Raw genomic sequence first — 13,703 nt, forward strand, 5'->3', positions numbered from 1 at the left:
GAGTATGTACAGCACTCTGAAAATGTGTTTTCTTATTTCCTCTTCCTTATTTATTGCACTTGTCACACTTATGTTTCAGATCATTAAACACATTTTACTATTAAAATTCATTTATTCAATTAAAGAAAAATTGAATAAATATAAAATGCTGTTTTTTTTAAATTATACTTTTATTTATTGAGGGAAAATAAACTACCTGTCCCTATGTGAAAATATACAGCCCATTATGTCACCACCATGACAGTGAATAGAAGACTAATGATATTGACAGTCGTGCAATACCAAAAACAAGAACTACACAGCTAGTATACCACAAAGTGAAACAGGGGAACATCAAAACACGGGAGAAATGTAAACACTACGAGTATTAATTGAGTTACTGAGTTTGTGGAACACATCTAATTCTTTAAAACGTCAAGTTTCTGAGGCATGTCTCGTGGGATTCAGCACAACCAGCAGCCGGCAGTAAAAAGAATAACAAAACAAAAGGGAAAGGTGGAGTAAGGAAGGGGGTTGGTGTGTTAAATGGCAAACAGGAAATCAGGGGGGCAGCTGTGACAAGAAGAATTGTCCGTAGTTTCCATAAATGAATAAGCTAAACACTGGATTTTGCTACTAAATAAAGAAACTAAGGCATAACAATCTTGCAGCAGACAGGAGCTGTGGTTTCAAACAGTAGAACCTGGCTTCAATGCTAATACATGACCTGATGATGACTCTAGGCCAGAGATCAAAGTTCTTCTTCATGTCAAGCAGTTCACTCTCACCCTTGTGGGAGGTCAAAAAGTGGAAGATAGAAATGGAATGGAACCAGGCATAGATGTGTTATATCATTATCCACAAATGGAGAAAACTTGGAACAGTGATGATCCTTCCCAGGAGTGACTAGCCTTCCAAGAATGTTTCGAGAGCACATCAATGACTCATCCAGGAGGTCACAAAAGAACCCAGATAACATCTAAAGAACTGCAGGCCTCATTTGCCTCAGTTAAGACCAGTGTTTGTAAATCAACAATAACAAAGGAGAAAAAAACACTGCTGACAAAAAAGAACAGAAAGGCTCGTCTCACATTTGGTGGTTACATACAGTTCAGCTATCCACGTGACAGAGAAGCGTATCTGAGCGAGAGTGTCTGTGTGTGTGTGTGTATGCGAGGGTGTGTGTTTGTGTGGCCCCTCGACATACCATACAAGGCATGACTTTAATCAACCTCTCCAGTCGCCCCCATACAGAGTGTGCCCTTTCACAAACTAACATGTGTACAAGCCATGAAGAAAGCAAAAGTGAACAGTCTTGTAACTTATAAAAACAGGAACTTGTGGTTTCTAAATGTGCAACAGAAAATTACAGCGAAGAGACAGCTTCTTTCATCTTATGCATGCAACAGAAGCTGCAAGAAACATTTTGCAAGCAATGGTTATATATTTTTGCACAAATTACAATTTTAAAAGACTTAACTCTAACAAAATGTAAATAAAAACATAATGCAGTGATTTTCAATTGTCATAAACCCATATTTTCTTAACAGTGGAGCATAAAAAACATCAAATGTTTAAAATGAGAAAATGTACCACCATTGGTGCCACTGTAGCAATGGTGGTACATTTGAATCTTTGATTCCAGCAATATGTCACAAAAAAGCTGGAACAGGGCCATATTTACTACTGGGTAGTATCTTTTAACTTTTAAATGTCTGGGAACTGAGGAGGCCAGTTGCTGGATTTTTGGTAGAGAACTGTTGTCCTATGTTTGTGGGGGATTCCAGCTGCTCAACACTCCTGTATATGTTCTCAGTTGGTGAAAGGTTCAACTCAGAGAAAGTTTATTCAGTTATTCTGTTTATTTGGGGGTGAGCACAATTACATTTCTGGGATTTTCTTACCTGGATGATTGACCATGCATTGAGACAAAAATCTCAACTTGTGAACCTTTGCCCATCTTTACTTCTGTGAAAGTCTGCCTCTTTAAAATCCTCTTTTTATATCAAAGTAAAATAATAACGGTGTTACAAAAGTATAAAAAAAGTAGAAAGTACAGATATGTGTCTGAAAATGTAAGCAGTAGGCCTAAAGCAAAAAGACTGCCAGAAAAATAAATGATTAAATAAATTAAGATACCTGAAAATTCTACGTAACTGCTGTTACTTCTCACCTCCGGTTAACTAAAGGCACCAGCACACCATTTGGGATGGTTCTGCCTAGTTTAACCCTTGATTTGACTTGTTGGTACCAGAAAAGTTGATATTGCTGTTGATATCACTGTCACGGGTTGCTCTGAGGATCCACTCGCAGGACTCCGGAGTTGTGTTTTAACAGAGATGGTTTATTTACAAGATCTTCACCAAGTGTATTAACAGACAGTGCGAGGATAGGGCTATATACAAGATGTGAGAGGCAGGGTTCCAGGGCTCCAGGGAAAACAAGGGAATCACACACGCGCTCACTCCATCCTCTCTCTCTCCGCTAGTGACCAGTCACTCCTTCCACACTCCACACGGGGAAACATGGGGACAGGTCCGGGGAATCTAGAACACAGAGACACACGTTAACTTTCTGAGACGGAAGCATGCGAAACTTGGGCTTGACGTGTACTGACTAGAGCAGGGGTGCCCAATCCCAGTCCTCGAGAGCTACTATCCTGCAGCTTTTAGATGCATCCCTACTCCAACACAGCTGAAACAAATGGTTTGATCTCTTCAGCATGCCATCATGTTTGGCAAAGGCCTGATAACAAGCCATTCATTTGATTCAGGTGTGTGGGAACAAGGATGCATCTAAAAGCTGCAGGACGGTAGCTCTCGAGGACCGGGATTGGGCACCCCTGGACTAGAGTCTTCACAACAATCCAGCATTGAACAGCTGATCTCCTCCTTCTAATATACCAGCTGGTCTGATGAGGCCCAGGTGTGCATGATCCGGGAAGGCGTGGACCAAGGGCGTGAACCCGCCATGAGTTACTTTTAGAGAAAAAGAGTATTATTATAGAGTATTTTCACTCTTCAGCAGCCAGTGTTTTTGTTCTGGTTTTGTTCACCAACTTTCTTTGTGTTTTTCTGCTCAACCCGTTCCCCTCACCCACCCCAGCCACAGAAGGTTCTTGAAAGGAGGTTTTGCCATACAATCCTAGGCTTGACTGTTGGAGTCTCAAAAATTCCCTGGAACTTTCCAGTGACGCACACTCATGTGACTGTTCAGATGTTAAAAGATTGTTTTCATCTGCTCTTTTACATGAGGACGACAAAGACTCTACCTTAAGGTGTCTGTCTGTTAATATTTTTAAGATAAAGACTGTCTTACTGTACGGGCAGGTTCTCTGGAGTTAATTTTAGAACACTATACACTTTGAATATGCTTTGATTGAGAAACAGTCAAAGCATAAAAACAATAATAATCAAAAAATTATATAACATAAAACTGTGCAGGAATATGCAAAAGTTTCAGGTGTACAAGAATGGTTTCTGGGGTAAAAAAAAAAAAACTATTGCAGAAATGGGAATGAACACAAAACTTCAACCTACAGATATTAGTTGAAAAAGATGTCTGTAATATGATACAGTAAGGCAAGTATATGATAAGAGTAGGAGGGACTTGGCTAAAGCTGTATATATGCAGTGGTGCTGGTGCTCAAGTTGACAGTCATCATGAAAGCTGCAGCAGCACCCCTGGTGATCTTTTTCTTTCATTTCTGCTCTTCAGTACCTGTGAGCCGTCCAACAAACTGGCTCAGACAATGCCGTGCTTCTACCAACCTCTCCATCACAGCACTGGAGGTGCTGCCAGGTGGAGGATGGGACAACCTCCGGAACATGGACATGGGTCGAGTTATGAACCTCAGCTACTTCCAGTGCCAGACTACTGAGGATGGGCTCTACCTTACCCCAGATGAAGTTTTTGTCATCCCTCACAAAGAGACAGGTGTGGAGACCAGCTCAGAGATCATCAGGTCCTGGCTTGAGTAGAAAAGCTCAACCTCTGAAAGCATTAATGCAGACATGTCCTTCCTCAAGCTGCTGAATGGCAAATTTTCTAGTGAGAACAAGAGAATGAAAACCCATCAGGTCAGAGACTCTTCAACCACAGCCAGAGTGCAGGTAAGTTTATCTTCAGATGTTTTAGTGTAAAATAAAACACAAGTGCCACAGTTTAATTCAATTCAATTCAATTTTATTTATATAGCGCCAAATCACAACAAAAGTCGCCTCAAGGCGCTTCATAAGTTGGGGTACTTCTTCATTAAAGCACTTTTAAACATTTTTTTGCGTAAGAAGTACTCTGTCTTTAAAATTTAGTTGCTAAAATATGATAAATGGCATTACATATTTTTTCTTTATTAGTCTCTTTAAACCAATGAATGCTAAAAATATTTTTTGTGTTAGGAAGAAATTAATTATGACATTCAAGATTTATTCAAAAACATATGGCATATGGAAAATTAATTATATATTAATGATAAAAAAATACTGCAGTTAGAAATAATAATATTGTAATCCTCTCTTTCAAAGGTTCGTAACTTCCTCTACACAGTTAAGGCTTATCCAGACTTCACTCTGGACACACGATTTGTTCAGCAAGTCAGAGACATCGCTGAAGCGATTGAAAACAACCAGACGAAAAATGCAGACTATCTCTCAGAGATGATGGTGCTGGACTATGGGACTCATGTCATCACTACTGTGGATGCTGGGGCTGCTTTGGTGCAGGAGGACTATCTCCGTTCCTCATATGTGTCAGACAGCCAGTCACAAAGCTCCTCTGTGAAAGCACAGGCTGGATTAAACTTCTTTGATAAACTAAAGTTTGACATTAGCAGTCAAAGTGCCCAACAGAGCTCATCACTTCAAACATATCAATCCAATATTCAGTACTCCCTCATTCAAAGCCACGGAGGCACAACTTTCTATCCTGGCATAACTCTACAGAAGTGGCAGGAAAGTACCAGAAACAACCTCGTTGCCATCGATCGCTCAGGATTTCCTCTGCACTATTTCATAAACACCAACACTCTCACTGATCTGCCACACCGATTGGAAAAGTTGCTCTTAAAGTCCGTCAGGCTGTAGAGCGCTACTACAAGATCAATACTCGCCCTGGGTGTGTTGATGTCAACTCCAAGAACTTCAACTTCCAGGCTAACATGGATGATAATTCCTGTGAAGGTCCCGCTACAAATCTTAGTTTTGGTGGTGTCTACCAAGAGTGTGTAAAACTCAGCTCAGATGCAGATCCCCTTTGTGATGCCCTGGCCCAGAAAAACCCAGATACAGGTGACTTCTCCTGTCGTCCACCTTACTCACCAACTTTACTCAGATCAGAGGTGAGACATGTCACTGAAACAAAGAATGAATGTTATACACGTAGCTATGATTGTGGGTTTTTTGACATGTCAACTTGTTATGATCATTGGTGTCGGGACAACACCTATGTTCGCTCTGCTCGCATCAACACCTACTGGTGCTCCGTAAATGGAAGGGCTCCAGAAAATTCAGGGTATCTGTTTGGAGGTATTTACAACCCCAATCTCCCAAACCCCCTCACGAAAAGCAAAAGCTGTCCTCCAAACTTTATTCCGCTAAAGTTCCTCTCAGATGGTGAGGTAATCTGTATGAGTAATGACTATGAGACAGGTACCAGATTCTCAGTACCATTCGGAGGTCTCTTCAGCTGTCAGTCAACCAACCCACTGGCAAGGAGTCAACGCAGGTGCCCTCCCAAGTTTAGTCAGCACCTTGCTGCAATCAGTGATGGCTGTGAAATCCTCTACTGTGTTCAGTCTGGACTGTTCACAGGTGGGGAGCTGAATCCCATCGATCTGCCTCCGTTCACCAAACCTCCACTTATCAGCATGCAAGCCACCAACACAGTGATGGTGATGACTGAAGGAGAAAACAGCTGGGTGAGAGTGGGCCAGACCAAGACGTGGAAACTTGCCAAACCAGAAGAAATCAAGGAATTTATTCAAAATCTTCATCCTAAACTGAATCAGATGTCTAGTGGCGAAAAGGCAGGTGTAGCTTTTGGGGTGATCGGTATGATACTGCTGGTGGCCATAGTGGCAGTTTTCTTGGTGAAAAGAAGGAGGAGGATGTCAGGGTTTAGAACTATGAGAGGTTATGAGAAAATACCTGAAGAGGCTGAAATGGATACACAACAAGATGTAATAAGAACGTAATACCTTGATCAACTAGATACAAAGATTATAGTAATGTGACTCTATTGGTTGTTATGCTTCTTACAGCACTGAAAAATGTTAAGAGCTTTTATTTTGGATCAGCCTTTTCAGTTTGTTTTTTTGTGTTTTGTACTCGAGAACTTTATACTGTTATACTATAGCTCTGGAAAAATGTTTTGACTCTTTTTTTAAAAAAGAAGGTGAAGAGATTTTCAAAGTTAACATTAAGCCCAACGGCTCCCCCTTGAGGTCAATATGCACATGCCATGTTTTATATTAATTCAATTTTTGCTCCAATAAAAGAACTTTGTGTATGATTTTCACACTGCTTGCAATAAACCGTGTATAATTCATAAACGAAGAACACTTTATTTGTAATTTCACAATGTCTAAATACAAAGTATATCATTATTTTTGTATTTAGATGCTGTTTGCATCATGGACCAGTTACTAAGATCTATGAGATGGTTTTTTAAAGTCGACTTAAGTAAGAACTAGACTGGTCTAACTCTAAGCCTTGTCTACAGTAATTGTCAAAAGCTACTGTAGACATAAATCTGTGGCACCACACAGGATACAAATAATTGCCTGATAATTATTTGTATCCTAACTTTACTGTATTAAGAGCTAAAACCTCAAAAATGTCTGGAGTAATAAGTTATTTTAAGAAGTGTTTGTGAACTAAAAACCAAGAATGTGAGATACTATTTGTCCATGATTTAGACAGCTGCTGCGTGCTCCTGATGCAGGGGAAATTTTTCTGTTGGGGATACCTACCTTGGCACAAAACCGGGCAACTTCTTTTGGAGGATGCTGTTTCAATTTTAGCAGAGGGAACATGAGCTTTGAGAGTGTCTAAATTCTTCTTGCTGTCCTCCAGCAAGAAGAACTAGCAGATGTGTCTTTCTCATTAACTCAATGGAGGTTTGATTTACTTGCAACTGGACATGTTTTGACAGGTCCTAATGATTTTCATAGGCAAATATTATGCTACAGCTGTATTATATAGCACCCTGTGGTTGAGTGCGGGAGAAGGAGCCAAAAGTGGACACAAGCAAACAGAAACTAGAGTTTAACGAGCCTAATTGGACAAATACCTGGTTCCCATATAGTTTATTCTGTTCATCTGGACGTAGTGTTTTCAGTGGGAGAAATGTTTCATCACTCATCCAAGTGACTTCTTCACCCTCAGCTGACTACCTTATAAACAGTACATTGCACAATGACTGAAACTAGCACCACTTTGATCAGTAGTTGTTGATCAATGGTCATGAGAATTTGCACATTAATGATCAAGGAACTCACCTCACAGCCCATTGTTCATTCGGGTGCTAGTTTCATTGTGCAAATGCACTTTTTTTCAAGGTTGGGGAAACCTGCAGTCAGCTGAGATTCATGAATTCTCGAGTCTCAGCTGAATTAGTGACAAAATGTTTGTCCCACTGAAAACGTTACGTCCAGATGAACAAAATCAATCTTTTGGAGTACAAATCTAAAGTATCACATGTTTTTTTTTTTTTAAATGTTGATACTTTCTGTCTCTAAGGCCTACTATAAAAACTGGTGTGACTCTGAAAGTTCACTAGAGCATAGCAGACATTATATGGATCAGTCTTTATTTTATCATTGTATTGATTAATGGTATTTCTCTAACCATGTAGACTCCCTTTAGAAGGCAAACAAGGTTCACAACTCCCACTCCAAACCATTTTTAATCAGTCATTAACATTAGTCAAAGTCAAAGTCAGCTTTATTGTCAAAACATATGTACAGCTCATACACAGGAACTTGAAAGTGCAGTGCTCCCACGGACCTCAGTGCTTCACTAAAACAACATGAAAGATAAAAATCTTATATACACAGCAGTGTCCATCACAATTCAAGTGCTTGTGGGCCAGAGTTCATGTGAATCTGGGACGGGGTAATCAGTGAAGGCCGACATTAAAACAAACACAGGATTATTAGAGAGATCAAGGTCAGATCTTGCTTGTACATTTGCCTCAAATAAAACATTTAATTCAGTTTTACTTTATACTTTGTCATGGTCAGCAAAGAAACAGCCCTCACAAAAGACTTACCTAGATCAGGGTGTGTATGAATTTTTTTCATGATACAACAAATGAATTTGTGCTAGATCTTTGACCTGATACAAAGCATATTTAACTGGAACTTTATAGTATACCTGCTTTATAGTTTGTATAGTGTAAAGAACAAAATTTTAACAGTGAAGGGAACTTACACTAGGAAAACTTGCATAAATCTGTGGCACCACACAAAATATTCTTTATTCAAATATGAACTGAATACCTCTTACACTGAATGAAACCTTTTGCATAAAGACATGTTTCTCTCCTTTGTCCTCACTGAGAAAAAACCACAAACACGCCACCCACATCCAGAAATAGACAGTGGCAAAGCTGAGCTCATGGTTTTGGTAAGGTTATCAGCACACAGACAGGCCAGCTCAGACATTATGTGAACGAAAGCACAGATTCAGTCCAGCAGACATACACCCGTGCACTGTACACTCACATGTACAAACATACATAAATACACGCCCATTTCCCGTAAAGACTGCTCAGACCACTGTTCATCTTTTCTCTCGTGACTACACAAAATTTCCCTCCCCCACAAATGCACATGCACGTGCACAGACATACAGGGCTGTGAGGGATTTACAGAACTGGGTCTTGAGAATAAAAACAAACCCGCTCATGCTGAGGAAATTGGGAAGGCCTTGGGGTAGAGAGGGAGAGAGACAGAGAGGGAGAGAGCAGCATAGCCAGGCAACTCCCTCCATGTTTTTTTTAAAAGGCAGATGATAGACCAAAGTGTGCACGCAGCAGGCTTCCAGCACAACCTCTCAGCAACGCTAAGGCTCGTCCAACCGTGATTTTATTTCCAGCAGGATCGAGACGTCAGCTTGAGGTTCCATTGTTCACAGCGAGCTGTGCAATCAACGGTGCAAATAAGGAGGGGGACTTAAAATCAAGAGATTTATTTTGGCTGTGGAAAAAATACTGGACAACAACGAAACGTAGAGGACAAAGAAAGCTAGGACAAGGTAAGAATGTATGCCACCAATGTGCACATTCTCAGCTTTAACAAAATATCTGTGGCCTGATTACAGCTTATATATTTAAGAGGATTAGAAGCTCATCTGCATTTACATCAATAAAAAAAATGACATTTTCTTTATTTCAAAGGAAAATAACTCAGTTACAAAAATGTGCTTATACACAGTAACCATTAATATCCACTGACTCCCTTTTTTATCCCTCACTGTACCTTTAGGTAACCATGTGTGCAGGAGGATACCAGCAGAGACACATTTTCCTGTTTATGTTGGCGTTGCCAATTATGCTGGAAGACTGCAGTGTCCAGGCCTGTCAGAGTGGCACAGGGTCCCAGTGTGAGAAAGCTCCTTTTGTACCAGGCCACAATCTGGCTGGAGAAGGCTTTGACGTGGTGCGGATGCGTCGGACAGGAGCATATGTCATCAATGTCAAAGCCCACCTAGCTGACAACCACACCTGCACACTGTGTCCGAACCGATTCCAAAAAGGAGAGGTGAAAACATGAAACCTACTACTTAACCTTCACACTCTTTATCAGCCTCAAGTTCATTCCTTCACCCTGTTTTTTTCTGTACTTTCCTGCATTTTTCCTCCCCCTCAACTTCCTATATTTTCCTCCACCACCTGCATCCCGCTCCACTTCCTGCCTTTCATCTGCTCCACAGATTCAGAGACTCCCAGCTTCAGTGCTTGACTGGCGTCCCTTCAGCCGCTGCTCTAAGCAGCTTTCCAGTGCACTTCACCACTCTGTGGACTCCCTGCTGCGCAGCTCCAACTCGCTGGTTAACAACAACTGGGATTTGGGTTTGAGCCTTGACAACATTGGAAAGGCAGTTCTGGGAGGAAGCCGCTCAGATTTGGCAAAGTTTGCACGTTCGCAGCACAGTGTGGACAAAGCCACTTTTGCCATTCATGAAATCAGTTGCACCTATTACAGGTAAAGCAACACAGGCTCATCCTTTCAGTTGTATGTGTTACAATTGAAAGGATGACCTTGATTACAATGTGAGAGAAATGTTTACTTTTGGAATTGTTGGACTCAGTGGACTGAGCTGCTTATCGTCCCTCTTACAGAAAAGCAAGGTTCAGTTGCTGTTGTTTCATGATTGAACTCCACATGCCTTTTGTTTTTGCAGCTACAGGCTGGCTGATCATCCACCGCTGAGTGCAGAGTTCACAAAGCATCTCAAGAGACTCCCACAGAGTTTAAACACAAGCCAGAACAGAGCCCTATACAGACGTCTAATAGACACTTATGGAACACACTATATACACCAGGTCAGTGAAACTTGTTGGATACACAGGGGTTTAATGCTGCAATATGTAGGCTGTGGAAAGCATTTCGGGTGCAAAATAATGGTGATGTTATAATGCATTCTATTACTGTTTTGTGTTAGGTCCAGCTCGGTGGTAAGGTGAGGCGAATCACTGCCTTCAGGACCTGCCTGGCCACCCTGAAGGGCTTTTCAGAGGCAGAGATCAAAAACTGCCTGAACGTTGAACTCCGTATGGCATTGGGTTTCCTCCCAGCCAATGTATCTTTCTCCAACAGGTGTGACAGCCTATTTAAAGGCAACATGAGCATGGGCTTTTACCAAGGCTTCATGACCCATAAGATTGAGGTTACTGGAGGAGAGAGGTACTTCCCTGACATCCTCTACCAGCAGGACCCATCTGAAGCCTACCACAGCTGGATGAACAGCCTTCATGAAAACCCCGATGTGGTTTCTTATGCCATCTTCCCTCTGCATCACTTGGTGGAGGATTCACAAATCAGCGCTAATCTGATAAGGACTGTCTCAGAGTACATAAAAGAGAACCAGCTGAAGGAAGACCAACTTGGTTTCAAGAACTGCTCACCGACTCCCAACCTGGACCATAACTGCTGCCCTTTAAGGGCTGGTAGAGGAACTCTCCAACTGGAGATTCACAGAGCTGCAGGCCTGAGGGCAGACACCTTCACGAAAACAGATGCCTATGTGAAGATCTTCTACAATGGCATATATGAAGAGACTGACACGGTGATGGATGACAATGACCCGATATGGAATGCCACCTATGACTTTGGCTCAGTGGAACTGGGTCAGGAGTTGAGGTTTGAAGTCTGGGATAGGGATGTGCTTTACAATGATATTGCAGGGAGGTGTATTGTGTTTCCAGAGCGAGGAATTCATTCCTTAAGCTGTCAGCTGCGCAAAGGAGTTCTCTATTTTACCTACAGAATCAACTGTGATGCTCACTTGACAGGATATAGGTGTGGACGATACTCCCCCAATGCTGAGTAGATTAGGTATGGATTTACAGTAGTGCAAAAGTCTGTACCTCATTTCTTTGTTTCTCCATATTTTGCTATGAAAACAGGAAATAGGTGCAGCAACAAACATTACAAGATCAACATTTATTAAAAAAAAAAAATCTAAGACAAAATAAGGGTTTGTACATTTGTAATGAGCTTAAAAGTCAATATTTGGTATGACCAGCTGTAGTCTTCAACACAGACTGAATTCTGTTAGACAAGCTTTCTTGTCATTTTTTTTAAGTAGCCTTCAGAAGTAGATCTCCAGGCTTCTTGAAGGACATTCCAATGCTGTACTTTGTATGTTGGCTACTTTTTGCTTTGTTCTCTGTCAAGATGATCCCCAGACTGCTACAATAATGCTGACGTTCAGATTCTGATCTATGATTGAGCGTTTGTGTTTTTCTATCCATGCATTCTTTTACTGCATTCATGGATAGAATATTGTCATGCTGAAAAATGAAGCTGTGGCCATTCAGATGATTCCCAAAACCACTGGTTCCAATGCAGCCCCAAACCAAGACAGTTTCAACCATGTCTTACAATGGCTGTGGCTGTTAAGACCTGTTGCTTTTAATTTTCAGTCCAGTTCTTGTGTAATTGACCACGCCCCAGCCTTTTATCTTTCCCTTACTTGAACACTCCTCGACAGCCATTTTTCTCTTAAGACCATTTCTGATGATGCTTCAGTGACTGGTCGATAGATAAACTGGAAAAACAGATTTCTCTCTCAGATACCATCTATGGTCTTTGACATATTTAAGTCCTCCTATTTTTAAGGACACGCTGAACACCATGCTGAAATATGTCAAGTTTTAACCGTTTTTAACTTAAAACTGTTTCTTTGCCGAGCTATCTGTGCATAGACAGTACTGGAATAGGTGCTTTTTATTATGCTTGAATAAGCCATGGGTCAGTGCTGCATGGTACAAGGTACAAGGACTGGACTTTAAATGAGTGATCAAATAAAAACAAAGACACTTTAAAAATTACAATAAACTCTTGGAAACAAAAAGGAATTAGATATGGCTCAAGACTTTTGCACAGTACTCTATATAATCATTTGGTGGTTCTGTTTTCCAAGACATTAAGTCCTTCTTGTGATTTGCCTATATGATAGAACAACTTGGTAAAATGTGCACCAAAATGGTATTTGAGCACATTTTTACAGGAACAATTTTTTCCTAATTTTTTAATCTGACATGAATGCATTCTAATGATATACATATATAATGAATGATAAAGTGTGCCATTGTACATTATATTGTATTGATACATTTTGATAGCCTACTTGTTGTTAGTCTTCTATATACATGTCAGCAGCATTTTTGTATAAACCAAAATTAAAAAAACAATTGAATCAAGACATTACCAGTTTCATTTTTAAGTACCCTTGACTTTTCTTAAGCCTGTTGGAACTGTCTACATCAGCAACAAGGTAACAATACGCACTTATACAAACAATTATTTTCTGAAAAAATATCAGACCTCCCAATTTCAGTTTATTAATAAGTTCTTATATTATTGCGCTGTGATTATTTTGGCACTCTTTCATTAGATTAATCAAAGAATCCTTTACAGTTTCTCCAAATGAAAAATTGGAAATGTAATTATAGTTCAGCAATGTATACTACTACAGACCGTTACCAACTCTGGCCTTTGGGAGGATCTTTGTAATCTCTGATAATAATAGTTAAAAAAAATTGTCATTGGCTCCCTCTACTGGTGCACTGTTATAGACACCACACAAACAATTATTCCAATATTTATTATTCAGTTTTAACAAGAAACTAAAAAAAACAAACAAACATACACATGACTTAGTAAAAGCTTTTACAGTAACACTTTTACAATAACAACACATTATCTACTTATACAGTACACGAATGCGGCAGCTGCTTCCTTAAATCGAAAAGTCTTCTCTCGGCACGATAATTAAAGGAGTAGAAACAGCTATGAAAGAAATTCAAGCACCATAGGTTTTTTCTTACATACCAGGATAAGAATTAAAATATCTGTATGCTTGATGCAGTCTGCCTTTCCTAAATATGTAATTAGAAGATGACAACAGGATGAAATGTAAGACATTACACTTAACACTGACAGAGTCCATATGCATGTGATGCAGCCACAAATTTTAAATCAGAAATGGTAGAGGAAT

The 13,703-nt window shown here is 40.2% G+C and overlaps 2 protein-coding genes across 2 annotated transcripts; both read left to right on the forward strand.

Moving 5' to 3' along the window:
• The first annotated feature begins 3,641 nt into the window (after positions 1-3,641).
• On the forward strand, positions 3,642-6,522 carry LOC113034218 (macrophage-expressed gene 1 protein-like). Its single transcript, XM_026188615.1, is given in 3 exon segments — positions 3,642-4,091; positions 4,503-5,019; positions 5,022-6,522. Coding segments are annotated over 3 exon segments (2,115 nt in total). The 3' UTR covers positions 6,170-6,522.
• A 2,270-nt stretch (positions 6,523-8,792) lies between these two features.
• Positions 8,793-13,666, forward strand: prf1.5 (perforin 1.5). The gene is made up of 5 exons (XM_026187673.1): positions 8,793-9,233; positions 9,464-9,739; positions 9,912-10,183; positions 10,383-10,524; positions 10,644-13,666. The coding sequence occupies exons 2-5, from the start codon at positions 9,470-9,472 to the stop codon at positions 11,529-11,531; spliced, it is 1,572 nt and encodes a 523-aa protein (XP_026043458.1). The 5' UTR covers positions 8,793-9,233; positions 9,464-9,469; the 3' UTR covers positions 11,532-13,666.
• Positions 13,667-13,703: the final 37 nt, after the last annotated feature.

This window comes from Astatotilapia calliptera, chromosome 12, assembly GCF_900246225.1.
Source record: "Astatotilapia calliptera chromosome 12, fAstCal1.2, whole genome shotgun sequence".
In the NCBI taxonomy this organism is placed as follows: domain Eukaryota; kingdom Metazoa; phylum Chordata; class Actinopteri; order Cichliformes; family Cichlidae; genus Astatotilapia; species Astatotilapia calliptera.

Excerpts from the sequence above, each read along its gene's own strand:
- prf1.5 (XM_026187673.1), top strand. The coding sequence starts at position 9,470 with ATGTGTGCAGGAGGATACCAGCAGAGACACATTTTCCTGTTTATGTTG. Across the intron at positions 10,184-10,382 it reads ATCAGTTGCACCTATTACAG|CTACAGGCTGGCTGATCATC; the intron begins GTAAAGCAACAC and ends TTGTTTTTGCAG. Across the intron at positions 10,525-10,643 it reads GAACACACTATATACACCAG|GTCCAGCTCGGTGGTAAGGT; the intron begins GTCAGTGAAACT and ends GTTTTGTGTTAG.